General features: G+C 38.6%; 1 protein-coding gene across 2 annotated transcripts in view; it reads right to left on the reverse strand.

Moving 5' to 3' along the window:
* Positions 1–430: 430 nt before the first annotated feature.
* Positions 431–27,559, reverse strand: part of LOC136238437 (electron transfer flavoprotein-ubiquinone oxidoreductase, mitochondrial-like) — a 35,045-nt gene continuing 7,916 nt past the window's right edge. The window contains exon 13 of one of the 2 annotated variants that reach the window (XM_066028904.1): positions 431–1,078. In XM_066028904.1, the coding sequence (XP_065884976.1) occupies positions 510–1,078 (569 nt within the window). In that variant the 3' untranslated portion in view covers positions 431–509. The remainder of the gene's footprint in view (positions 1,079–27,559) is intronic. The other variant, XM_066028905.1, reaches the window with a different exon arrangement.

The raw sequence follows: 27,559 nt of genomic DNA on the forward strand, positions 1-27,559 counted from the left end.
AACAACAGATTACTGGTCATGTAACTAACTGTCTGTTTGTTTCATTGAGATGGGAATACAAGTTGGAGGGAAAGCTATGATCTGTGTGATGTGATCCAAAGACTGCAGCACAAGTTGTTGTCAGACATTCAGTACTGGTCACTGTAAAGTGTTACATGCCAAAGTATATCTGACACTGCCTTTGGCTAGTACAGTTCCCCTTAAAATGTAGAACTACCATCATAATAATGATATATGATAAACTAGTTTGCATGAAAGTGAAGAATTGTTCTAGCAATTATGGTAAACTACCTGTTACAACACAGCTGTGTGTGGCATGGTAACATGCTGAAGTAGGGATTTTCCCACAGGGTTATGTTGTATTAGCTACCATCATATCTTGTTTCACTAACTTTTCATCACTGGAACCTATATATATATATATATATACTTCATTGTTAAATAATATAATTTTGTTGATAAATACAATTCTTATGATAAATGTCATATTCCTGTTTGGTGAGTGTGGCTTACATTCCATTGTAGGCAGGCCCACCCCCACCCTCAGGACACACCCAGTTAATGTTCTGACTTGGGTCCTTAATATCACACGTTTTACAATGAATACAATTTTGTGCGTTGATCTGCAGTCGTGACCTGCTGCCATCCTCAGATGGTACATACTCGTAGACTCCAGCTGGACAAAACCTTTGTTCAGGACCATCAAATATCGCCAAGTTGTGTTCAACTGGGATACTGTCATTTAGCAGTGTAAGGTGGGTGGGTTGGTCTGACTCGTGATTGGTTCCAGTTAGAGCAACAGATGTCAACAAGTCATAACTAATCTGTCCATCAGGTTTGGGGTATTCTATTGGCTTGCTCCGATTGGCTTGTTGTAGGGAGGTGTGGTCAGTGCCATGGTGACTGAGTGTCCATGGCTCCTTGCCTCTTAACAACCAACAGAAGACACCAGTATATGCCATGCCACCCCATATTCCAAGAGTGGTATTGAAGGATGGACGAACATTCCTCACAGCTGTCAACTCCTTCCATATCCAACTGGTCTTAACACGTTCCTCATAGCTATTAAGATATAACCCTACAGTGAGAGTAATCCTATAGTGATTACATCATACCCCTACAGTGATTACATCATACCCCTACAGTGATTACATCATACCCCTACGGATTACATCAAAACCCTATAATGATTACATCATAACCCTACAGTGATTACATCATAACCCTACAGTGATTACAAAACTGCTGAGAATGTAGCAGCCCCTACTGCTTTGATAGCATTAAAACACACTTTCGTCCTTTGAAACATTTTATATGATGTTACAAGATTACACTTTGAAAATATCTCCTATTATATTTTTGAGCAGTACTCAAAAATCCAGCCTATTATACTCAAAATTATGCTTTCAAAATCAAGATTATGCTTTAGAATTGGCTGTTTTATTAGAATATATCAGCTTGTCCTGACTGCTGTATTAGAGCAAGTGACTGCTGTATTAGAGTATATTCATCTTATTTCCATAAAATTTGAATAATCAGCCAAGAAATAAAAATAATATTGCATGTTTTGTTGATATAAAATGCAGTAATAAGGTGTAGTGTGGTCATGCTTTGCTGTATTTTTGGTGTACACATTTTAATTAAAAATCTTGAAAATTGTCCTATTATGCTGGCATAATGCTTGGTGCTTTTTTTGCTAGCCTATTATTCTTGAAATTATGCTGGCATATCTGGTATAATTACATCATACAATGTCACATTACATCATTACCAAGACACATGGTAGTGTGTCGTGAGGCCAAGAGGCCGGCACGCAACACCGTGAGTATATTGACAGGAAGAAAGAAAACACGATTTTTGCACTTCCGTAAGCTCTGTGCTGCCTTTACAAAACAGGATGAATTTTGCTGTGGACACAGCCGCCAACTTCAGTACTCTACATACCAAATTTGAACAAAATCACTTCAAGCGTTCCTGAGATATGTGACTTCAAAAGTTGGCTTAGTTTCTTTGTGTTTTTCTTATTTCTTCCTTGTTTTGCACACTTACAAAAACTGCCATAAAATGCGAACGCCATATCTGATTGCCTTGAAATTTGGCACACAGAAGGGGGGGGGGGGGGGGGTATAAAAGCACATCTTGGTACCAAGTTTGGCTGAATTACGATAAACAGTGAAGGAGTTATTAGCGATTATTCACGAAAAATAACACAAATATGTTGTCACGTCTACAGCGTAAAACACTTAGGCCATACTTATTGGATCTTATGGGCCTGACTGACTGTCTTTTTGCTTGACCTGGAATAATAATGATAATCACGTGATATTGGATCACATGTTGTGAGATAGGATCATGGCTTCAATCTCATGTTTGCAAGTGAAAGTTAGCCACTAAGGCACTAAAAGACGAGCTGTAAAGGTGAAGTCTTCCAGAGAAATTGGCCACGGTTTCTTAGCACTGAAGAGGTTCGTTTCAGTGTATAGTAAACACTGTATGGTACTGCAGAACACTGTATGGTACTGCAGAACACTGTATGGTACTGCAGAACACTGTATGGTACTGCAGAACACTGTATGGTACTGCAGAACACTGTATGGTACTGCAGAACACTGTATGGTACTGCAGAACACTATATGGTACTGCAGAACACTGTATGGTACTGCAGAACACTGTATGGTACTGCAGAACACTGTATGGTACTGCAGAACACTGTATGGTACTGCAGAACACTGTATGGTACTGCAGAACACTGTATGGTACTGCAGAACACTGTATGGTACTGCAGAACACTATATGGTACTGCAGAACACTGTATGGTACTGCAGAACACTATATGGTACTGCAGAACACTGTATGGTACTGCAGAACACTATATGGTACTGCAGAACACTGTACTATGATTTACACAAAGCTTTTTGTAGTTGTAGCTCTATTGTATGGTAAATTTTAACTATATTGCTTGACTTTTCTAATTATTAAACCGACCTACCTACCCACATTTTCAGAGGTTTTGCCTGTGCAACATACGATCCAAAAGGTATGGCTTTATGGAAAGAAGCTGAAAATTGGTGGGTGAATAAGGTTAACTATTGAACCTCAAACCTTTTGTGGTTTGAAAGAAATCGAGCTACAAACCACAAAGATACAACGAAAAAACCAACAGTGTGTAACAATTATACAATCGAGATTAGCTAATAAAAAAAGACTACTTGCCACGCCTACCAGAAAAACTGCTTGCAGTAATGCTTTGAAAATCGCTGTACAGATGGAGTAATCATCTTAGAAAGCCTCTTCAATGGTGTAGAAGAATCAGACTTAAAGCCACGGAGTTATAACACGAAATCTAACTTAGTGTAGCAAGTGCGAGATCAAGATACTCTAATAGAGCAGTCATCCTGAAGAGAGATCAGCTAGAAACAAGTAACCTGTATTAGAGGTCAGCTAGAAACAAGTAACCTGTATTAGAGGTCAGCTAGAAACAAGTCACCCTGTAGAGGTATCAGCTAAATACGTACAAGTTATCCTAGCTTCAACCCAGTATATGTGCTGGAAACAAATCACCTTGTAGAGAGATCAGTTAGGAGGAACAAGTCATCATGTAGAGAGATCAGCTAGAAACAAGTCACCCAGTAGATAGTTCAGCTAGAAACAAGTTACCCTGTAGAGAGATCAGCTACAAACAAATCACCCTGTAGAAAGATCAGCTGGAAGCAAGTTACCCTATAGGGATCAGCTACAAACAAAACACCATGTAGAGAGTTCAGCTAGAAATAAGTCACCCTGGAAAGAGTTCAACTACAAACAATGAGAGTTTCAGCTACAGTTCAGTAGTCACCTTATTACCTACAGTATGTGATAATCTTTCAGTGTTAAATATACAAATATTTGATCAGACAAAAAGCCATACACACAATTGCTTCTTTTGTTCCACAATTCCTGCAGTAAAGAAAAAAACAAGTTAGAAGGAAGCACCAAAGCCAGTTTATGGCCGGCTTTGTGGCTTGCAATACAAAAGGAAGTGATATTTAAATCAAAACAGCCAAGCTGCAAAAAAAGAATGCGGTTCCCAAAAAGGCCAGGGTGAAAAAAGATGTGAAATCCAAGGTGGCAGCCAAGAAATGGCTGTGATGGTAGGATAACAGCAAAATTTATAATTACGACAATTCAGGTGAATTTGGTGCAGAATCCTAGTGAAACTTGGAGGAGGCAATGCAAATTCACCTGAGTTATTGTAATTAAAATTTTTGCCATTAACTTACTATCACAGCCATTTCTTGGCCGCCACCTTGAATTTCACATCTTTTTTCACCCTGGCCTTATTGGGGGCTGTACTCTTTTTTACAGCTTGGCTGTTTTGGTTTAGATATTACTAGACTTGAGTACTTTAGACTATTCTGTTACCTCTGGCAGAAACAGAGCTAATTATTTCTTCTGCAGGTGAAGGTTAGGGTTACACTAACCCTAACTCTAAGAAGATACTCAAATAATACTAGTGACAGCTTTATTTGGATAACTGCTCTATCAAGTATATCAGCCTATTGTACCGGCTTTAGTTAGCACTTTTTTAGTGATGTTAAGAAAATCTTTGAATGATCATCTGATTATCCCAGAATTATTGCATATTCGTAGTATAGTGCGTGGGCAGATCAAAGGCTGTTGCCAGTGTTACAAATCAGTTGTAAACTGGTTTACAAATAATTGTACGGAGTGGCTATTCGTATGCCAGTCACGTATGAATAGTTGATGAGCTATTTGTACGGCGATCATGTGATTCCAAATAAACGACATAGTTATATGAATTTTGCTTTCCAGTAACTACATGTGGCTTTTGGCATGTAAGTTTTGAACATCTGCTCTACGTTTGATTCGGATCTATGGTTCATCTGACTAGGAATGCTTTGGTGTGGGGATGAGTTTAAAAGTTATGAGGATCTAATATCTGCATTTCAGCAAGCTGAATTTGTGCAACTGTACATTAGACATTTAAGAACCATTGAATTGGCGTCGGCTACATGGGAACCAAAGAAGAAGTTTAATGAAGACTTAGTTTTTTCTGAGATAGATTTTGCATGTCACCACGGTGGAAAAGATTACAAGACGGCTTCTACCAGAAAAGCCGGCCAAACCAGAAGTGTGATCCTATGGTGTGACTTCGTGCTGTAAGCAAGTATTAGGAGTTTCTAGAATTTCAGTGGTGACACTGTTTTCTGTGTTTTTTCTTGTAGGACTTTTCAAATGGGGTGCCCGTTTCGTATGAAAGTTAGGTGTAATCGAAATGGCCAAGTTTTGTTTATAAAAGCCATCGAGAATAGCCACAACCACGAGATTAGTGAGGTAAGTATAACTATGTTTTGGTTGAAATTAGTGTTGCACCGATATGCATATTTTCACTTTTACCGATACCGATGTTTCACTCATTCCTGTAGCCGATATGCCGACATTTTTCTATTCTGTAGGTCAGGGGAGAAGGAGCAAAAATCATCTAAAGTTTATGTGCATGTATAACATTAGTTGAAATAATTTAATTACTTGTGTGGGCGGCCAATTCTACAATGTTTGCTACCAGTGTGCCACTAACCCCTTACATGGAAATGAAAGCCCAAGTAGTTATAAAACACCTAAGTCAGCTTCTCAAACGGAGTTTTGGTGGGATTCCAGACCCTTTCCAAATAGTGATAGGTTAATTGCGTGGGCGGCCGATAAATATACACAGCCTATTATAGCCTTGCAGCTACACTATTCACACATAAACAAGCCTAAATAGTTATAAACAGGTACAGCAAATAAATGTTTACCACTTACCACTGCATTCACTGCTTTCTTTTAATACTGTCACATGTTTATTACTGTCGTTAATGATTGATTGTGGGTTTAGGTTATCGGCAAATAAAAGCCCGGGTAAAAAAAATAAATAAATTAAAAAAAAAAAAAAAAAAAAGGTTATCGGCAAATAACTTCCTCTTTGTAGCCGATACCGATAGTTGCAAAATCACCTTATATCGGCTGTTACCGATTATTCAACCGATTATCGGTGCAACTCTAGTTGAAATACATTAACACATTGTAATGTACTGCCGTGTAGAAGGCTTTCAAGCATCATCCTAGACAATGAAGGCTAAGTGAGCCCAGTGAAAAAGAGGCCAAAAATATGCTTGGAGTCAACAAAGGCTAACAAGAAACAGCAGCACTTCTTAAGCAATCAGGAAAGGTGGTCATCCTTCTGCATAACTTGTCTTCCAAGAACAAGTTATTAATGTTAGCACACTAGTAGAAGAAATGAAGAAGGTTAATGGTAAGTAATTACAAGTAAAATATGTGTTGTTTGCTGAAATTAATTCCTTGCTCTATTCTTAAACAAGTGCAGTGTCGAAAGATGAAAGTGATAGTTTATCCAGTGTGTACTTTCAAACTCAAACTAAGGAATGGAAGAACACTGTGACGTATGGTATCCTGAAGAACACTGTGACGTATGGTATCCTGAAGAACACTGTGACGTATGGTATCCTGAAGAACACTGTGACGTATGGTATCCTGAAGAACACTGTGACGTATGGTATCCTGAATTAGTTCTTATTGATGCAACTTATAAATTGAACAATCTTCGAATGCCACTGTACATAACGATGGTTGTGGATGGAAATGGCTATCAACTCCAGCCGTTGGAGAATGTTTTAGGTTTGAAAAGTTTGACTGGATGATAGGTTATGTAGGATTTGCTTACTGTCAAGTGTTGCGGACTGGCTGTGATCACTGGGTGGTAATCACAGCTGTGTCAGATAATGAAGTTTACAAATATGACAGCATCTTCACCGAACTAACATATCATGTTTTGAAACAAATAGCTGCCATTGTAATACACGATCAACACAAATCAAAGTCCATCTAGAGAAGGTACAAATGCAAGTTAGCCTTAATGACTGTGGGGTATATATATGCTATTGCTTTTTTGACTGATCTTTGTTTTGGCAGAAATCCAGCATCACGCCTTTATGACCACACAAGAAAATCTGCAGTCATCTTAGTAATTGCTAAATGAAACTGGCAAGACCCCTTACCATGTACAAAAACCAAGGAGAAAAGGGCGGAAAAGGAAATGTGGTTCTGCAACTACAAAAAATGCAAAAAGTACTTAGGATATCTATTTGATTCTGACCCGGAATAATGTTTGTTGATTATGTTTCTGATCTGAACATTTGTTTATGCTTGGTGTATACACTGTCAACATAATCACCATAGCTACTGATATACTGAACAATACAGTATGCAGTGCTGAGGTGTTGCTATCACATCAAAGCTGTTCTAAACTTAAATTTCAGTATTGTTTCAGTGTAAGGTCATGATCAGTTCAGAGCTGGACTCTTTAATGTGCATATCACTGACTGCTAGGTGATCTTGTAGCTACATGAACATGTCTACATGTCACTACATCTTATAGCTACATGAACATGTCTACATGTCACTGAATGCTAGGTGGTCTTGTAGCTACATGTCACTGAATGCTAGGTGGTCTTGTAGCTACATGTCACTGAATGCTAGGTGGTCTTATAGCTACATGTCACTGAATGCTAGGTGGTCTTATAGCTACATGTCACTGAATGCTAGGTGGTCTTGTAGCTACATGTCACTGAATGCTAGGTGGTCTTGTAGCTACATGTCACTGAATGCTAGGTGGTCTTATAGCTACATGTCACTGAATGCTAGGTGGTCTTATAGCTACATGTCACTGAATGCTAGGTGGTCTTGTAGCTACATGTCACTGAATGCTAGGTGGTCTTGTAGCTACATGTCACTGAATGCTATAGCTACATGAACATGTCTACATTTCACTACATCTTATAGCTACATGTCACTACATCTTATAGCTACATGTCACTACATCTTATAGCTACATGTCACTACATCTTATAGCTACATGTCACTACATCTTATAGCTACATGTCACTACATCTTATAGTTACATGTCACTGAATGCTATAGCTACATGAACATGTCTACATGTCACTACATCTTATAGTTACATGAACATGTCTACATGTCACTACATCTTATAGCTACATGAACATGTCTACATGTCACTACATCTTATAGTTACATGTCACTGAATGCTATAGTTACATGAACATGTCTACATGTCACTACATCTTATAGCTACATGTCACTGAATGCTATAGCTACATGAACATGTCTACATGTCACTACATCTTATAGCTACATGTCACTACATCTTATAGTTACATGTCACTGAATGCTATAGTTACATGAACATGTCTACATGTCACTACATCTTATAGTTACATGTCACTGAATGCTATAGCTACATGAACATGTCTACATTTCACTACATCTTATAGCTACATGTCACTACATCTTATAGCTACATGAACATGTCTACATGTCACTACATCTTATAGTTACATGTCACTGAATGCTATAGCTACATGAACATGTCTACATGTCACTACATCTTATAGCTACATGTCACTACATCTTATAGCTACATGTCACTACATCTTATAGCTACATGTCACTACATCTTATAGCTACATGAACATGTCTACATGTCACTACATCTTGTAGCTACATGTCACTGAATGCTATAGCTACATGAACATGTCTACATGTCACTACATCTTATAGCTACATGAACATGTCTACATGTCACTACATCTTATAGTTACATGTCACTGAATGCTATAGCTACATGAACATGTCTACATGTCACTACATCTTATAGTTACATGAACATGTCTACATGTCACTACATCTTATAGCTACATGAACATGTCTACATGTCACTACATCTTATAGCTACATGTCACTGAATGCTATAGTTACATGAACATGTCTACATGTCACTACATCTTATAGCTACATGTCACTGAATGCTATAGCTACATGAACATGTCTACATGTCACTACATCTTATAGCTACATGTCACTACATCTTATAGTTACATGTCACTGAATGCTATAGTTACATGAACATGTCTACATGTCACTACATCTTATAGTTACATGTCACTGAATGCTATAGCTACATGAACATGTCTACATGTCACTACATCTTATAGCTACATGTCACTACATCTTATAGTTACATGTCACTGAATGCTATAGCTACATGAACATGTCTACATGTCACTACATCTTATAGTTACATGTCACTGAATGCTATAGCTACATGAACATGTCTACATTTCACTACATCTTATAGCTACATGTCACTACATCTTATAGCTACATGAACATGTCTACATGTCACTACATCTTATAGTTACATGTCACTGAATGCTATAGCTACATGAACATGTCTACATGTCACTACATCTTATAGCTACATGTCACTACATCTTATAGCTACATGTCACTACATCTTATAGCTACATGTCACTACATCTTATAGCTACATGAACATGTCTACATGTCACTACATCTTGTAGCTACATGTCACTGAATGCTATAGCTACATGAACATGTCTACATGTCACTACATCTTATAGCTACATGAACATGTCTACATGTCACTACATCTTATAGTTACATGTCACTGAATGCTATAGCTACATGAACATGTCTACATGTCACTACATCTTATAGCTACATGTCACTACATCTTATAGCTACATGAACATGTCTACATGTCACTACATCTTATAGCTACATGTCACTGACTGCTATAGCTACATGAACATGTCTACATGTCACTACATCTTATAGCTACATGTCACTGACTGCTATAGCTACATGAACATGTCTACATGTCACTACATCTTATAGCTACATGTCACTGAATGCTATAGCTACATGAACATGTCTACATGTCACTACATCTTATAGCTACATGAACATGTCTACATGTCACTACATCTTATAGTTACATGTCACTGAATGCTATAGCTACATGAACATGTCTACATGTCACTACATCTTATAGCTACATGTCACTGAATGCTATAGCTACATGAACATGTCTACATGTCACTACATCTTATAGCTACATGTCACTGAATGCTATAGCTACATGAACATGTCTACATGTCACTACATCTTATAGTTACATGTCACTGACTGCTATAGCTACATGAACATGTCTACATGTCACTACATCTTATAGCTACATGTCACTGAATGCTATAGCTACATGAACATGTCTACATGTCACTACATCTTATAGCTACATGTCACTGAATGCTATAGCTACATGAACATGTCTACATGTCACTACATCTTATAGCTACATGTCACTGACTGCTATAGCTACATGAACATGTCTACATGTCACTACATCTTATAGTTACATGTCACTGACTGCTATAGCTACATGAACATGTCTACATGTCACTACATCTTATAGTTACATGTCACTGAATGCTATAGCTACATGAACATGTCTACATGTCACTACATCTTATAGCTACATGAACATGTCTACATTTCACTACATCTTATAGTTACATGTCACTGAATGCTATAGCTACATGAACATGTCTACATGTCACTACATCTTATAGCTACATGTCACTACATCTTATAGCTACATGTCACTGAATGCTATAGCTACATGAACATGTCTACATGTCACTACATCTTATAGTTACATGTCACTGACTGCTATAGCTACATGAACATGTCTACATGTCACTACATCTTATAGCTACATGTCACTGAATGCTATAGCTACATGAACATGTCTACATGTCACTACATCTTATAGCTACATGTCACTGACTGCTATAGCTACATGAACATGTCTACATGTCACTACATCTTATAGCTACATGTCACTGAATGCTATAGCTACATGAACATGTCTACATGTCACTACATCTTATAGTTACATGTCACTGACTGCTATAGCTACATGAACATGTCTACATGTCACTACATCTTATAGCTACATGTCACTGAATGCTATAGCTACATGAACATGTCTACATGTCACTACATCTTATAGCTACATGTCACTGACTGCTATAGCTACATGAACATGTCTACATGTCACTACATCTTATAGCTACATGTCACTACATCTTATAGCTACATGAACATGTCTACATGTCACTGACTGCTATAGCTACATGAACATGTCCACATGTCACTACATCTTATAGCTACATGTCACTGAATGCTATAGCTACATGAACACGTCTACATGTCACTACATCTTATAGTTACATGTCACTGACTGCTATAGCTACATGAACATGTCTACATGTCACTACATCTTATAGCTACATGTCACTGAATGCTATAGCTACATGAACATGTCTACATGTCACTACATCTTATAGTTACATGTCACTGAATGCTATAGCTACATGAACATGTCTACATGTCACTACATCTTATAGTTACATGTCACTGAATGCTATAGCTACATGAACATGTCTACATGTCACTACATCTTATAGCTACATGAACATGTCTACATGTCACTACATCTTATAGCTACATGTCACTGACTGCTATAGCTACATGAACATGTCTACATGTCACTACATCTTATAGCTACATGTCACTACATCTTATAGCTACATGAACATGTCTACATGTCACTACATCTTATAGTTACATGTCACTGAATGCTATAGCTACATGAACATGTCTACATGTCACTACATCTTATAGCTACATGTCACTGAATGCTATAGCTACATGAACATGTCTACATGTCACTACATCTTATAGCTACATGTCACTGAATGCTATAGCTACATGAACATGTCTACATGTCACTACATCTTATAGCTACATGTCACTGAATGCTATAGTTACATGAACATGTCTACATGTCACTACATCTTATAGTTACATGTCACTGAATGCTATAGCTACATGAACATGTCTACATGTCACTACATCTTATAGTTACATGTCACTGAATGCTATAGCTACATGAACATGTCTACATGTCACTACATCTTATAGCTACATGAACATGTCTACATGTCACTACATCTTATAGTTACATGTCACTGAATGCTATAGCTACATGAACATGTCTACATGTCACTACATCTTATAGTTACATGTCACTGAATGCTATAGCTACATGAACATGTCTACATGTCACTACATCTTATAGCTACATGTCACTGAATGCTATAGTTACATGAACATGTCTACATGTCACTACATCTTATAGCTACATGAACATGTCTACATGTCACTACATCTTATAGCTACATGTCACTGACTGCTATAGTTACATGAACATGTCTACATGTCACTACATCTTATAGCTACATGTCACTGAATGCTATAGTTACATGAACATGTCTACATGTCACTACATCTTATAGTTACATGTCACTGACTGCTATAGCTACATGAACATGTCTACATGTCACTGAATGCTAGGTGGTCTTATAGCTACATGAACATTTTACTGAATTATTCAAGTTGTAGCTGTACCTGATAGCTATGTGTTTGTACTTATCGTTACTGTCTAGGGCTCAAGCAAATAGTGGTTTTTACTATTCGAATATTCTTTATTCACAACTACCGAATATTCGAATATTCTTTTTCATCATTGATATGGATGAGATATCAATAATCCTGCGGCTGTACAAGATGTCTCTTTAATACAATTCAGAATCAACATGATTTGATCACTTATGTCATAGATATGCTTATATAGGATCACGAATTTCCATGTACTCTACCACTGATGTTATATATTTCCTTTGAAACGAATATTCGAATACCAGAAATGGTATTTGAATATTCGTTTGAGCCCTATCTATTACTGTCAAGTTAAATTAGCTTTTTTAAACTAAAAAACGTGACCGCCGTAGGAATAGTACCTAGTGATTTTGTAGTCTCACCCGCGGTCTGGTGATTTTGTAGCTATTCGTACATGACCGTGTGAATAGTACGCCGAGATATTTATATGCATCGTCATATGAATAGCAATGGCCATAATTGTAACATGGCTAAGTTAAAAAAAAAAAAATTGTAACATGGCTAAGTATCTCCTTTTGGCCACACAGTCTGACTACTAATTATGCACTTATCAATATTAAGTCCCACTACCCTCCTCCTGGGCGATATGTGGGATAAGGAGGGGCATTTGACTTACTTTTGACTTGAATGTGTGCCCCATAGGTGAGGAATTTGATCTTGATTGTTTACCTTTACCCTAAAGACTGCGCATGCTCAGTGATAATCACGTGAAAGGCAAAACTATATTGTTCGGCGAGACACATTGTAAGTAACACGTTGTTGATAGTGTGATGAGAGTGTGAAGTTTTGTTTCATTTTTACTTGTGCTGTTAATATGGCATCAAATCCAAAAGACTATTTTGGTTATGATTGGCAAAAACACCAGACCCGTTACGTATACATTTCCTAGAGGTTCGGTCAGCTCAGGATTTACCGGTGAAGTTGATGTAAATGAATGCTATCCGAAAAGCCTTCAGTGATGTGTTGAATGCAGATCAGGAGTTTTTCTTGAAAGTGCAGCATAAAGAATGGGATGGCCGATTTGTTGATGTACGAGACGGAGAGGCTTTGGTGGATAAATCGGTGGTACTAACTGAGCTAAAGGAAAGAATGACAAATACTACTGATTGGAGTGAGGTAGGTTTCTAGAAAGTGCTTGCATTTTTGTATCGTGTATTTAATATACTATATGACTGACTGTTCTATGTATCACAGACTGTGGCACAACCTGTTAAGCCTGTTAATGATGGTCAGAGCAATGGAGGGGTATATTGTATAGTATCTTTATCAAACTACAATTTTGCAGGAAGTTCCATTAAGCTCTTCACCTGTATAGTTACAGCTTGAGAATAGAGATGGCAATATCTGTCCTTATCTTCCAAATTCTAAGGTACAGAATTAATGGTTATCCTTTGGTGTAAAAAAACTTGTGTACATACAGTGTGGGACTATACTAGATACTGTGATTCCCATCCATGGGTATAGTAGTTCATCATAGTTGGCCAAAGGGAGGGAAACAAGTAAGGCTAGAGTGTAGTATTAGCATGGCCCACCTACTTACCTGTAATTGTTTTGTATAACGTGGCCACAAGAATTCTCATTAAGAAATGTGCCTCACCCAAAGTCAGCTGCAGCCCCTGGGCTAACGTTGAATGTATGCACATATTCTTAACTGAATTTTAATGTAGGAATCTATGACTGTGACTCTACCTGTGGCTACTGACAACACTGCAGCATATGTGGAAGAAAATTCTAAAATATTTGGTTGTTAGTCAGAGAAAATAACAGAGTATCAAAAGCGAATGAACGAAGCATCAAAAGAATTGTGTCTTGCTAATCCAAATCTAATTAGTAACAGCGGCTTGTTGATAGAGCAAGCAAGAAGAAAAGTCAATGATTCAGGATACATTTACAAATCTCATTCCAAGGTACTTAATTCCGAAGATGAAATTCCCCCCTCCTAAAAGGAGAAATGTTAATAAGGACTATTGTTTACAGAGAATTACAAAACTTCAGGACAAAGTTAAGGATATAGAAGATCGAATTGCCTGTAAGAGTAAGCGACGGGATACTGCTAGCAAAATGAGGAATTGCGATGAGTTGACAGAACAAATGTCTAATTGAAAAGTCAGAAGCGTGAGTGTAGAGCTTTCAACTTTGAATCAAAAGCAGAAGAAATCAGTTTGGTATAGCAAGAAGAAATCAGTTTGGTAAAGCAAGAAGAAATCAGTTTGGTATAGCAAGAAGAAATCAGTTTGGTATAGCAAGAAGACATCAGTTTGGTATAACAAGAAGAAATCAGTTTGGTATAGCAAGAAGAAATCAGTTTGGTATAGCAAGAAGAAGAACACTTCTGACAATTGCAACACATCTCAAGAGTTGGGTCAAACTTCACAAGCTATTTCACAAACTATAAAGTCCAAGTCACAATCAACCAAGACTAGTCTGTCCTCATCTAAAGGTCCTACTTCTTCAAGTGTTTCTTCTTGGTCTACTTCAACACTGAGTGATTTTTTGTCATCACTCTCAGGAACTGAAATTAGTGATCATGACACAGTAATACTCTCTGATGAGGAGCCTTCACACAGTAATATTCTCTGATGAGGAGCCTTCACACAGTAATACTCTCTGATGAGGAGCCTTCACACAGTAATACTCTCTGATGAGGAGCCTTTACACAGTAATATTCTCTGATGAGGAGCCTTCACACCTTACAGCTAAGCCAATAGCTCTGAAAAGAAGCAAAAGAGTCACTGAAGTTGTATCTGATTCAGAGGCTCAGCATTTTTAGTAAGGCCTCCTCAACATGCTAAGTTGGGGAGGTCTATTTTTGAACCTGTAGAAACCTACTTAGGAAATGACTTAGTCAGCAAACTATTTGTGAAACAGTACATGTTTCACTGTTTTCTGGGTTGTCATTATCTGAGTACATGGAGGAGGCTTGATCCATGCACTGCCAGAATTCTCATACATTTCAGTGTATTAAATGTGAGCGTTTCATAAATGTGTCAAAAAAAGTGCTTAAGGAAGTGCTTAAGGAAGTGTTTAAGGAAGTGCTTAAAGAAGGTTATTGTTTGCTTTCTGAAGCCTTCAGAATAGTAGCTCCTGATGTTAAGTACATCGCTGAACATGCTCGCCGGCTTCTCTTACAGATGCCACTTGTGGCAGTTCGCATTGGTGATCCAAAGAGGTGCCTCATTTGTTATACTCATGGAAAAGTTCCCTGGATGTGATTATTCTAAGATGGGAAGAGCTGGATTAGCCAACACCTCTATGCCACATACATTCAGTTTAGAAAAACCAGTTGTAAAAATGCTTCTTAGCATAGCTGAATCAGACCGGGAAAGAGAGTGTTTACGATATGCCATTTACAAAGCCTCAGGAATGACAGCCACTATGGTAAGGCGAACATATGGGTTTGAAAACACGAATGCCCATGTTATGTGTGTTGAGTCAGTGTTACTGCAATAGATGATTTGGCTAACATCCAATCTCTGTTATTATTAAAATTGGGTTTTAAAATACAGCCTGATTCAAGTACAGACTCTACTAGAGGTGTACCGATATGGATTTTTGGCATGTACCGATATCCGATATTGATGCCACCAAAAGAAGCCGATAACTGATAGTTGATCCGATATTTGCATTATAGTTAAAAGTGTACATTTACCTACCCTACAACAACATGTGCATGTATTCATTGCTATACTCTGCCTGTGGTGGTAAACAGCTTGGGTTTCTATTGTGCAATCCAGACAATTAGGCACCCACAAACATTTTTATGTATACTCCCATGAAGCCTTATATGGATATTTCTGCATTCTAATGGTTTGTGAGAAAGCTGGTACAGCAAGTTTCCTTGTGACCCTTCTTTTTATTACAAGGTACTCTATAACTGCTTCATTTATAAAGACTGTGATGAGCTTTCCAGCAACAGACAGCAGAATCGAGCGTGTGTTTATATGGCTTCTCATAGCGTAGCGCTTGTTTCAGAGTGAACAATAAGCCACTGGCACTAAAGAGCCACATAAATAACGTAGAAAACCAATGCACAATCCGTTTATGTACAAACTATTGCTACTGTATAAATATCGGTAGTGATATCAGCCCTCCTGCTGTTCTGTACCGATACCGATATTGGTAAAAATTACCATATTGGTGGCCGATATTATAGCCGATCCGATTATCGGTACACCTCTAGACTCTACTACAGATGATTCAAGTAATTTTTCCTGCACAGTACCAAGAAAGATGTGATGTAGCTGATAGTTACATACAGTACTGTCATTGCTGTGATAAGGATGACAGAAATCTGTTAAATCTACACAGTTTATTGATGACGTGTAAATACAACTGGTTTGAATTTCTTGAGCAATATCAGTCTAACTCACTAAGTGATACAGCTACAGCTTCTGATGTTAAAGCATTGTTGAATGATCAAAGCTTGAGATTGACACTACAGCATTTCAACTTCTTGACCAGTCAAATCAGGAATTTCTTGCAGTGGAGACAGACATGTATGAACAAGATAGTATTGCAAGATCTGTAAATTGCAAAATAGTTAATGAATCTGAGTCTGATGACCCAGAATCATATATTGGATTATCTGAACCATTTAGTGAATCAGCAAAAAGCTTGGTAGTTAAAAGACGAGATCACATAAGGAGAAGAGCAAGAAGACAAAAGGCTAAAGCTGTAGCAGAAAGACATTTCCTGTCTAGAAAGATATCCAAGAGAGGTAGAAGGATATTGAAAGAATTCCCTGATATAGGGAAAACCATAGAGGCATACGTTCAAGATAGAAAAAAAGTTGGAGCTGATGTGTGGAGGCGAACTGGAGTGTTAACATTCGATGGCAATATTAGCTGAAACAGAAAGCGACCTATGAAGGTATACGCCTTCACCTTCAGGAGGTCATTTCTCTTATGGCACTGTTGTGCAATTATGTGTTCCAAGAAATAAGAGGCGGATGTCTGCTGAAAGGTACCAGGGTGCAGCTAAAGTTACTAACTGACACTGTAGGAAGGGATTTACTTTAAAATTCAATCCTGATGTACATTGGAGTGCTGCTTTTTATAAAGGTTTAAACAATACAATATGAGGATGATAGAGATATTTTAAATGTTAATCGAGGTGATGCCACTGGCTTTAGACTTGACACGTTAACAACTTGCAAACAGTATAAAACAGTATGTTGTTGTTCAAGGAAAATATGTTTTAACTACAAGGATTGATTTCATTAACAAACATCCGTCACTTCTTCAGACAACATCATAAAATTTCACAGCAACTGCTACAACATCAGAAGTTTGTGTTGGAATTGTTAAAGCATCTAAGGTCCATGAAAAAGTCCAGCTCAACATGATGCTGACCTTGAACTTGTTAGAATCTGTGGATGGGTTACACCCTGTGTTCTTCAATCTTTCAACTAATCTTCCCAAATCAATCGATTGTATTCGTGTAGATGGTGCTTGTGATGAGGGACCAAGCCACGAAAATATGCAGTTTTATTGGACAGCACAAAATGAAAAATTCTGACTCTTGTTACTACCAGAAGAAGCAGATCATCCTATTTAAACCAAGTGAAACTCCAAAATGGATGCTTGAGTGTTGGCCATGCAAATACATTTATCCCCTCTACACTTAAAGGTTCATGCATTGATGTAGAAACAGGGATGTTGGACAACGAGAAAGTTAAAGAAAACTTGGATGCTGCCATTGATGCATATATTTCCAGGGTTGATGGAACTCCATGTGGTGACACAACCGGACAGCTGCAAAAAGGTGCTAAAGATAGTGAACAGGTTAAGAGTTGGAGTGATTTGCTTATATTTCTGAAGGGTTCCAACCAAGCCAAACTTAAATTAAAGCAACAAGAACCAGAACAGTATGCTTACTTCCAGAAAGTTTGGGATCTGCGTTCTTGCCACATGGTATCTGAACTACCAATTCAGTATGCTTTTATGCTTACGTGTTGTTATCAACCTCACTGTTGTTGTTATCAACCTCACTATTGTCACTCAACGTGTTGTTATCAACCTCACTGTTGTCACTCAACGTGTTGTTATCAACCTCACTATTGTCACTCAACGGGTTGTTATCAACCTCACTATTGTCACCCAACGGGTTGTTATCAACCTCACTGTTGTCACCCAACGTGTTGTTATCAACCTCACTGTTGTCACCCAACGTGTTGTTATCAACCTCACTGTTGTCACCCAACGTGTTGTTATCAACCTCACTGTTGTCACCCAACGTGTTGTTATCAACCTCACTGTTGTCACCCAACGTGTTGTTTATCAACCTCACTGTTGTCACTCAACGTGTTGTTATCAACCTCACTATTGTCACGCAATGTGTTGTTATCAACCTCACTATTGTCACTCAACGTGTTGTTATCAACCTCACTGTTGTCACCCAACGTGTTGTTATCAACCTCACTGTTGTCACCCAACGTGTTGTTATCAACCTCACTATTGTCACTCAACGTGTTGTTATCAACCTCACTGTTGTCACCCAACGTGTTGCTATCAACCTCACTGTTGTCATCCAGAATATGAGAAAGACAAGCCTTCTTCTCCCCACAGATGGTATGATTATGGCCCTACAATTAATATGCTTCCTCTTCCTGTTGTTGATGAGAATAGGCCATGGGGAAGTGCATGTGAACACTGTAGTAATTGTTTGGGTCATTATAATCTAATCCAAAACAGCCAAGCTGTAAAAAAGAGTGCGGCCCTCAAAAAAGGCTATGGTGAAAAAAGATGTGAAATCCAAGGTGGCGGCCAAGAAATGGCTGTGATAGTAGGTTAATGGTAAAAATTATAATAACAATAATTCAGGTGAATTTTGGTGCCGCTTGGTCTTGGCACAAAATTCACCTGAATTGTCGTTATTAAATTTTTTACCATTGACCTACCATCACAGCCATTTCTTGGCCGCCACCTTGGATTTCACATCTTTTTTCACCATAGCCTTTTTGAGGTCCGCACTCTTTTTTTACAGCTTGGCTGTTTTGGATTAGATTTCACTTCTTTTTGTATACCCCAAAGCCAGCCTATGACAGGCTTTGGGGCTTTTTAAACTTATCTTTTTTCTTTACCACAGGAAGAAGAAAAGATGAAGCAGATGTTAAATACTTTAAATATTTCTGATTTTATCAGTAAATGTACAAATTACATATATATATAATACATACATTTATTACAGAATTATCTACATGATGGTTTCTTTGCAACTGAACACTATACAAGGTGACTTCTTCTTCTAGCTGATCTCTCTACAGGGTGATTTGTTTGTACCTGAACTATCTACAAGGCAACTTTTTCTAGCTGATCTCTCTACACGGTGATTTGTTTGTAGCTGAATTCTGTACAGGTGATTTGTTTGCAGCTGAGCTCTTTACAGAATGGATTCTTTGTAGCTGAACTCTCTACAAGGTGACTTCTTCTAGTTGATCTCTCTACAGAGTGGTCTCTTTGTAGAGCTGAACTCTCTACAGGGTAATTTGTTTGCAGCTGAACTGTGGTTTCTTTGTAGCTGAACTCTCTATAGGGCTAGCTGACCTCTCTATAGGGCTACCTGAACTCTCTACAGGGTGACTTGTTTGTATCAAAATCAAGACACACGATAGTGTGTTGTGCGGCCCAAGAAGCCGGCACGCCACACCATGGGTATATTGACAAGAAAGAAAATGTCATTTTCACACCTTTGTATCTTGGTGATCCCTTATCAGATTGGAACCAAATTTGCTACAGAGTTGCCCGCCAACCAGGGGAGCCTACATATCAAATTTGAAGGGAATCGCTCCAGCCATTTCCGAGATACGAGTTGCCAAAGATTCGATTTTTCTTCTTCGTTTTTTTTTCTTTTTTGTCTTTTTGCACACTTGCAAAAATTGCTATAAAATGCAAACGCGTGCTCCAATCGCCTTGAAATTTGGCACACAGAAAGGGAGTCCAAAGGCGAATCCTAGCATCAAATTTGGTGCAAATCCGATGAATGGTTCAGGAGTTATGACCGATTATTCGTGTAATACAAAATCGATTTGTTGTTCATGCCTACAGGGTAAACCGCTTCTTGGATTGAGTTGAAAATTGCTATGTAGATGGAGTAACCATCGTAGGAATGCCTTTTGGTGGTTTGAAAAGAATCGAGATAAAGACCATGGAGATATAACAAAAAACCCAACCCATGTCACAATTATGCGATCGATTTTTATGAATTAGCTTTTACGCCTACTAGATGAAGCTGGTAACATCTGGACAATTGGGAGCGAAAATAAGAGCACGCAAAAGGGTTGAAAACCCTCGCATCGAAAAACGCACGCTGCCTATTTTGACCCCAAAAATCCCTGGCAACAACATTAAGACGGGCACCATCTTCACTATTGGCAGTAGCAAATTGCAATGGCTCACCATCAAGAGGCTGGAGAGCAGGCTCAACACCAACATCACTGCACACTTCACTCAACAGACTTGCAGTTAAATCCCTGACTTCATTGTGGCAGATAGATGGAAACCCGCCACAGGGACAAGTAAGGGCATGCTCCACACAAAAGGGTTTACCACAAACACATGTCTGAGGCAAGTTAACAGGTTTCCATCCAAATCTTAAACACAAGGCATCATGAAACTCCCCCTTGTTTAAGGCAAACCCATGTTCAGCAATAGGTAGCGTCGTTAACCAACACGACGTGCCTCACTCTGATGCAGCTTCAAAGACACGTCGCAATTGTGGAGACAGTTGATCATAAAGCAAGTCTGCTTGAGCAGATAGATCATTTCGGCGTGAGACCCGTAAATCAAGCTTGCACTGGTACATTTGCTGATAAACATCTAAGGAACAAGAGGTACATTTTCTTAAAAGATGGTCAACTAGAGGAGCTGCAACACGGCTAGAAGACAAAACGATGAGGAAAAGTGAATGGTTGGAACAATAACACCAAGCCCTCCAAGGTGGGCAGGCAGTGAAAGAATCTCTCGTTTGATGGAACCAAATGCTGGTCGGCCAGTCATTGCAGGAAGAAAACGAAGGCTCAGGACATCATCAAGTGGATGGAAAAGTTCAGGAGTGAAAGGCACTGTCCGAGCAATATACGACCAACGGTGCAGAAACACATGTGTAAAGGCCGTATATGCTGCTTGTGGTTGGGTGATAGCAATTTCAGAAAGTTTCTCCATCTCACCCACCCATGTAGAAACCTTGTTTTGAACATAACTGTTCAGAAATTCATCAGTGCCCAATGCGGAGCCAAGGTGACGTTTACCAGCATCAGTGATGACCACACCAGTGCCCCAAAACAAAGCCCTAGCCTTACGAAGATGTTGCGGCTTCACAATAAGGCAAGTCTTAACGGCATTTAGAAAATATCCAAAATTAGGTCCCAGACAAATCAAGTGATCCCACCAACAGCGGAGACTCTGCAGGAAGCCATCTGCTGAGGCATCGTCAGCATACGGCATCTGTGAGACATCAATGTTACTAGGCAAACCGCTTAGAGCAATGAGCTGAAAATGGTGTATAGCTGGAATAATCTTCATAGAAAGTCCTTGCAGTAGTACAGAAGAATTGGATTACAAACCACTGAGTTATGATTTGAAAGCCAACTCCGTGTAGCAAATGCGAGATCGAGATACTCTAATAGAACAGTCACCCTAATAGAGCATTCAGCTAATTTATTTACCCCATTATAGAATTCTATTACATTACAAGTTATTCTGTAGGGAGTTCAGCTGCAAACAGTTAATCTTATAGACAGTTCAGCAAGAAGCAAGTCACCCTATAGAGAGTTCAGCTACAAATATGTTGCTGTAGTGATTCAGAACATTACAAGTCACACTGAGGAGAGTTCAGCTATAAACAAGTCATTCACCCTGTAGAGAGTTCAGCTACAAACAATTAACTCTGTAGAAGTTCTGCTACAAACAAGTCTTCATGCAGGAAGTTTAACAACCAAAATCCACCATGTAAAGACTTCAGCTTTACTAACAAGTTACTCTGTAGAGAGATCAGCTAGAAAACGTCACCTTGTAGAGAGTTCAGCTACAAACAAATCACACTGTAGAGAGATCAGATAGAAGAAGCCACCTTGTAGAGGGTTCAGCTGTGAAGTGATCATCCTAGAGAGAGTTCAGCTAGAAAAAATCACTCTGTAGAGAGTTCAGCTACAAAGAAGCCATCCTGTAGAGAGATCAGCTAGAAACAAGTCACCTGTAGAGACATCAGCTACAAAGAAACCATCCTGTAGATAGTTCAGCTATAAACAAATCACCCTGCAGAGAGTTTGGCTACAAAAAATCACCCTGTAGAGTATTCAGCTACAAACAAATCACCTTGTAGAGTGTACAACTAGACACAAGTCACCCAGTAGAGAGATCAGCTGCAAGAAGTTACATTGTAGAGAGATCAGGTAGAAGAAATCACCTTGCAGAGAGTTCAGCTACAAAGAAACCATCCTGCAGAGAGTTCAGCTACAAACAGATCACCCTGTAGAGAGTTCAGCTATAAGAAGTCACCTTGTAGAGAGATCAGCTACAAAGAAACCATCCTGTAGAGAGTTCAGCTACAAACAAGTTACCCTATAGAGAGATCAGCTAGAAACAAATCATCTTGTAGAGAGTTCAGCTACAAAGAAACCATCATGTAGAAAGTTCGACTACAAACAAGTCACCCTGTAGAGAGATCAGCTAGAAAAAGTGAGAATTCAGCTACAAAGAACCTTGCAGAGAATTCAGCTACAAAGAAACCACCATGTAGAGAATTCAGCTACAAAGAAACCATCATGTAGAGAGTTCAGCTACAAACAAGTCACCCTGTAGAGAGATCAGCTAGAAAAAGTTACCTTGTAGAGAGTTCAGCTACAAAGAAACCATCATGTAGAAAGTTCGACTACAAACAAGTCACCCTGTAGAGAGATCAGTTACAAACAGGTCACCCTGTAGAGACATCAGCTAGATACAAGTTACTCTATAGGGATCAGCTACAAACAAATCACTTTGTAGAAATCTGTGTTGGAAACAAATCACCACACGTAGAGTTCAGCTAGAAACAAGTCACTCTGAAAAGAGATCAGCTACAAACAATGGGAGTTTCAGCTACATTTCAGTTATGTATAAGAAGTCACCTTATTACCTACAGTATGATTATCTTTCATTGTTAAATATACAAATATTTTAATCAGACAAAAAGCTGTACACAACATTTCTTCCTTTGTTCCACAATTCCTGCAGAATAGAAAAAAAACAAAAAACAAGTTAGAAGGAAGCACCAAAGCCAGTTAATGGCCAGCTTTGTGGCTTGCAATACAAAAAGAATTGATATCTAAACCAAAACAGCCAAGCTGTAAAAAAAGAGTGCGGACCTAAAAAAGTACAGGATGAAAAAAGATGTGAAATCCAAGGTGGCAGCTAAGAAATGGCTGTGATGGTAGGTTAATGGTAAAAATTTTAATTACGACAATTCAGGTGAATTTGGTGCCGAATCCTAATGGAGGAGGCAACGCAAATTCACCTGAATTGTCGTAATTAAATTTTTTTTGCCATTAACCTACCACCACAGCCATTTCTTGGCCGCCACCTTGGATTTCACATCTTTTTTCATCCTGGCTTTTTGAGGGCCGCACTCTTTTTTTACAGCTTGGCTGTTTTGGTTTAGATTATCTACAGGGTGATTTTTATGCCTGAACTTTCTACAGGGTGATTTATTTGTAACTGAACTCTCTACAGGATGATCTGATCTCTCTACAGGGGGTGATTTGTTTGTAACTGATATCTCTACAAGTAGATTTGTTTGTAAGTGAACTCTCTACAAGATGATTTGTTTGTAGCTGAACTCTCTACAGGGTGATGTGTTTCTAGCTGATCTCTCTACAGGGTGATTATTTTGTAGCTGAACTCTCTACACAGTGATTTGTTTCTAGCTGATCTCTCTACAGGGTGATTTTTTTGTAGCTGAACTCTCTACAGAATAACTTGCAATGTAATAGAATTCTATAATGGAGTAAATAAATTAGCTGAATGCTCTATTAGGGTGACTGCTCTATTAGAGTATCTCGATCTCGCATTTGCTACACGGAGTTGGCTTTCGAATCACAACTCAGTGGTCTGTAATCCGATTCTTCTGTACTACTGCAAGGACTTTCTATGAAGATTATTCCAGCTATACACCGATTTTCAGCTCATTGCTCTAAGCGGTTTGCCTAGTAGGCGTAAAAACTAATACTTTTTAAATTCATAAAATTGATAGTGTAATTGTGACACAGGTTGGGTTTGTGTCATATCTCCATGGTCTTTATCTCAATTCTTTTCAAACCACCAAAAGGCACTCCTACGATGGTTACTCCATCTAGATAGCAATTTTCAACTCATTCCATGAAGCAGTTTACCCTGTAGGCGTGACAACAAATCGATCTTGTTTTACGTGAATAATCGGTCATAAATCCTGAACCATTCATCAGATTTCCACCAAATTTGATGCTAAGATTTGCCTTTGGACTCCCTTTCTGTGTTCCAAATTTCAAGGCGATCGAAGTATGCATTTGCATTTTATAGCAATTTTTGCAAGTGTGTGAAAAGACGAAGAAAAAAAAAATGAAGAAATAAAATCGAAACTTTGGCAGCTCGTATCTCGGAAATGGCTGGAACAATTTCCTTCAAATTTGGAATATAGACTCCCCTAGCTGGTGGGCAACTCTGTAGCAACTTTGGTTCCAATCGGATAAGGGATCACCGAGATACAAAGGTGTGAAAATCGCATTTACTTTCTTCCTGTTAATATACACAGTGTGGCGCGCCGGATTCTTGGGCCGCACGACACACTACCGTGTGTCTTGATACTGTTCTGACTGATGTTAGTGATAAATTGCCATGCATTCTATCGCTCTTCCACCTTCAGCAATATTAAAAGAGGAATTCAATAAAGCCAAAAAACCTGTTGATAAAAAAATTGTAGAAGAAACTGCTAAGAAGGTATTGTTGTCTACTGAAGAAGCTGTTAAGAAGGCATTGTTGTCTACTAAAGATACGATATGGCTTGACCATCTCCAGGTAGTACTCAATAACTGGAAGCTGCTAAGAAGGTATTGTTGTCTACTGAAGATACAACGATATGGTTTGACCATCTCTAGGTAGTGCTCAATAACCAGAAGCAAGGAGCAAAGAAAGCAGCTGTGACTCGAGCTAGCTAGGAATTTGGCTTCAAAGTCAGTTGATAACACTGAATATTATTGTGGATTGTGTGGAAAACAGCATGATGAAGGAACAGAAACACAAGAGCTGTGGATTGCATGTGACATGTGACATATGGTAGGTACTGTGCTGTATGTGAGTGTCATTCCAGCAGAGTCACACTTTTGTTCTAAGTGTTGCATGTAAATTTTATGCTTTACTTGTAGCTGACACTCTTTCTCAGCTATATGTAATAAATAATTTTATATGATTTTGTTCACATCACATGTAAAAATATGTTCATTTGTAACGATAAACTGTAAAAATAATACTATGGTGGTAGCCTCCTGTGAATCATGTAGTAAAATTATGAATGCATGTGTTTACTTTCTCTGTATAAAAACACATGAGTAAAATATAGTATTCTGCTTTAGTTGGTAGCCTGCCATGAATCGTGTAGTGAACTTCTATCAAAGCTTTATACAAAACCACATGAGGATGAGCTAATTACGCTTGAGCTGCACAAAAATTTAATTTAAGGGTCTCACTGGTTTAATATATAGTATTTAAAAGATCATACAAGTATCAAGCTAAAAGAAAGTTCAAATCCCCAAGTGTAGCCCCATGTTAAGGGTGGGGACAGGGTGGGGATTTAACTAATTGTGATGCCCAAGACGTGGGGTATTTGAAATTTGCAAAGTTCAAATCCCCACCTTGCCCGGGAAGGGGGGGTAGTGGAGCATAATTTTGATAGATCAAACACTTCAAACAAAACCAAACACCAGACCAACACAGGAAGTCACAATACATCAAGGACCGACAAGGAGGTAAATAGCTCTGGAACGAATGAACACACAACACTGCACTTGTTAGGCTTAAGCCAATTATGCTTTGAAAATTGCCTATTATACTTTTGAGCAATGTTCAAAACTCCAGCCTATTATGCTCAAGATTACGCTTGAGAGTTGACTGTTTTATTAGAGTATATCTGACTGCTGTATTAGAGTAAGTGACTGCTCTATTAGAGTATATCTGACTGCTGTATTAGAGTAAGTGACTGCTGTATTAGAGTAAGTGACTGCTGTATTAGAGTAAGTGACTGCTGTATTAGAGTATATCTGACTGCTGTATTAGAGTAAGTGACTGCTCTATTAGAGTATCTCAATCTTATTTCCTATAACCAGTCAAGAAATAGCAAAAATAAAAACACTGCAAGTTTTTGATATGAAATGCAGTAATAAGGTGCAGTGTGTTCATGTTGTGCAGTATTTTTGGCATGCGCATTGCACGTTTTAATTTAAAATCTTGAAAATCCTCCTATTATGCTGGCACAATGCTTGATACTTTTGCTAGCTTATTATGCTCGAAATTATGCCGGCATAATTGGCGCAAGCCTAGCACTCGTCTGAATGAATGGGAAGCAGTACAACCACTGGGCTGAGTCGGTCTCTGTATACCACACGCTCATTCGCCAATAAATTAAGCTAACCACCACTCAACAATGAATATCAGACACCTTGGCTACACCTGTCTAAATGATGCGGAAGCAGTACAATGGCTGGAGTGATTTAGTCTCGTGTAACCAGACCCATATAACGCGCAGATCGCTTATCGATTAGAGATTGTTAGCGCCCGCGCTATAATCTCTAATCGGCCTGCGCGTTAGATGGGTCTGGCTACGCGAGACTAGGAGTGATTGGTATCGATGATGGCACCTCACGCTCGTGCATAGCAAATGCGCTACTAATGAATAAACTAGCCAACAATAAATTAACTAACCATCTAGACAGTAATTAGTGAGTAAAATCATTCCTTGTACACTATACACAGCGCTCAGCAGTAGCCAATATTAGCCTTGCGTTCTTGTTCCTTCCGTGTTACAAATGGGCGCCTTTGATCTGTGCATGCCCCATACCACAAACCAGCTAGAACACACCCATTCGGTTTGT

The sequence above is a fragment of the Dysidea avara genome, chromosome 11, assembly GCF_963678975.1.
Source record: "Dysidea avara chromosome 11, odDysAvar1.4, whole genome shotgun sequence".
NCBI lineage: Eukaryota > Metazoa > Porifera > Demospongiae > Dictyoceratida > Dysideidae > Dysidea > Dysidea avara.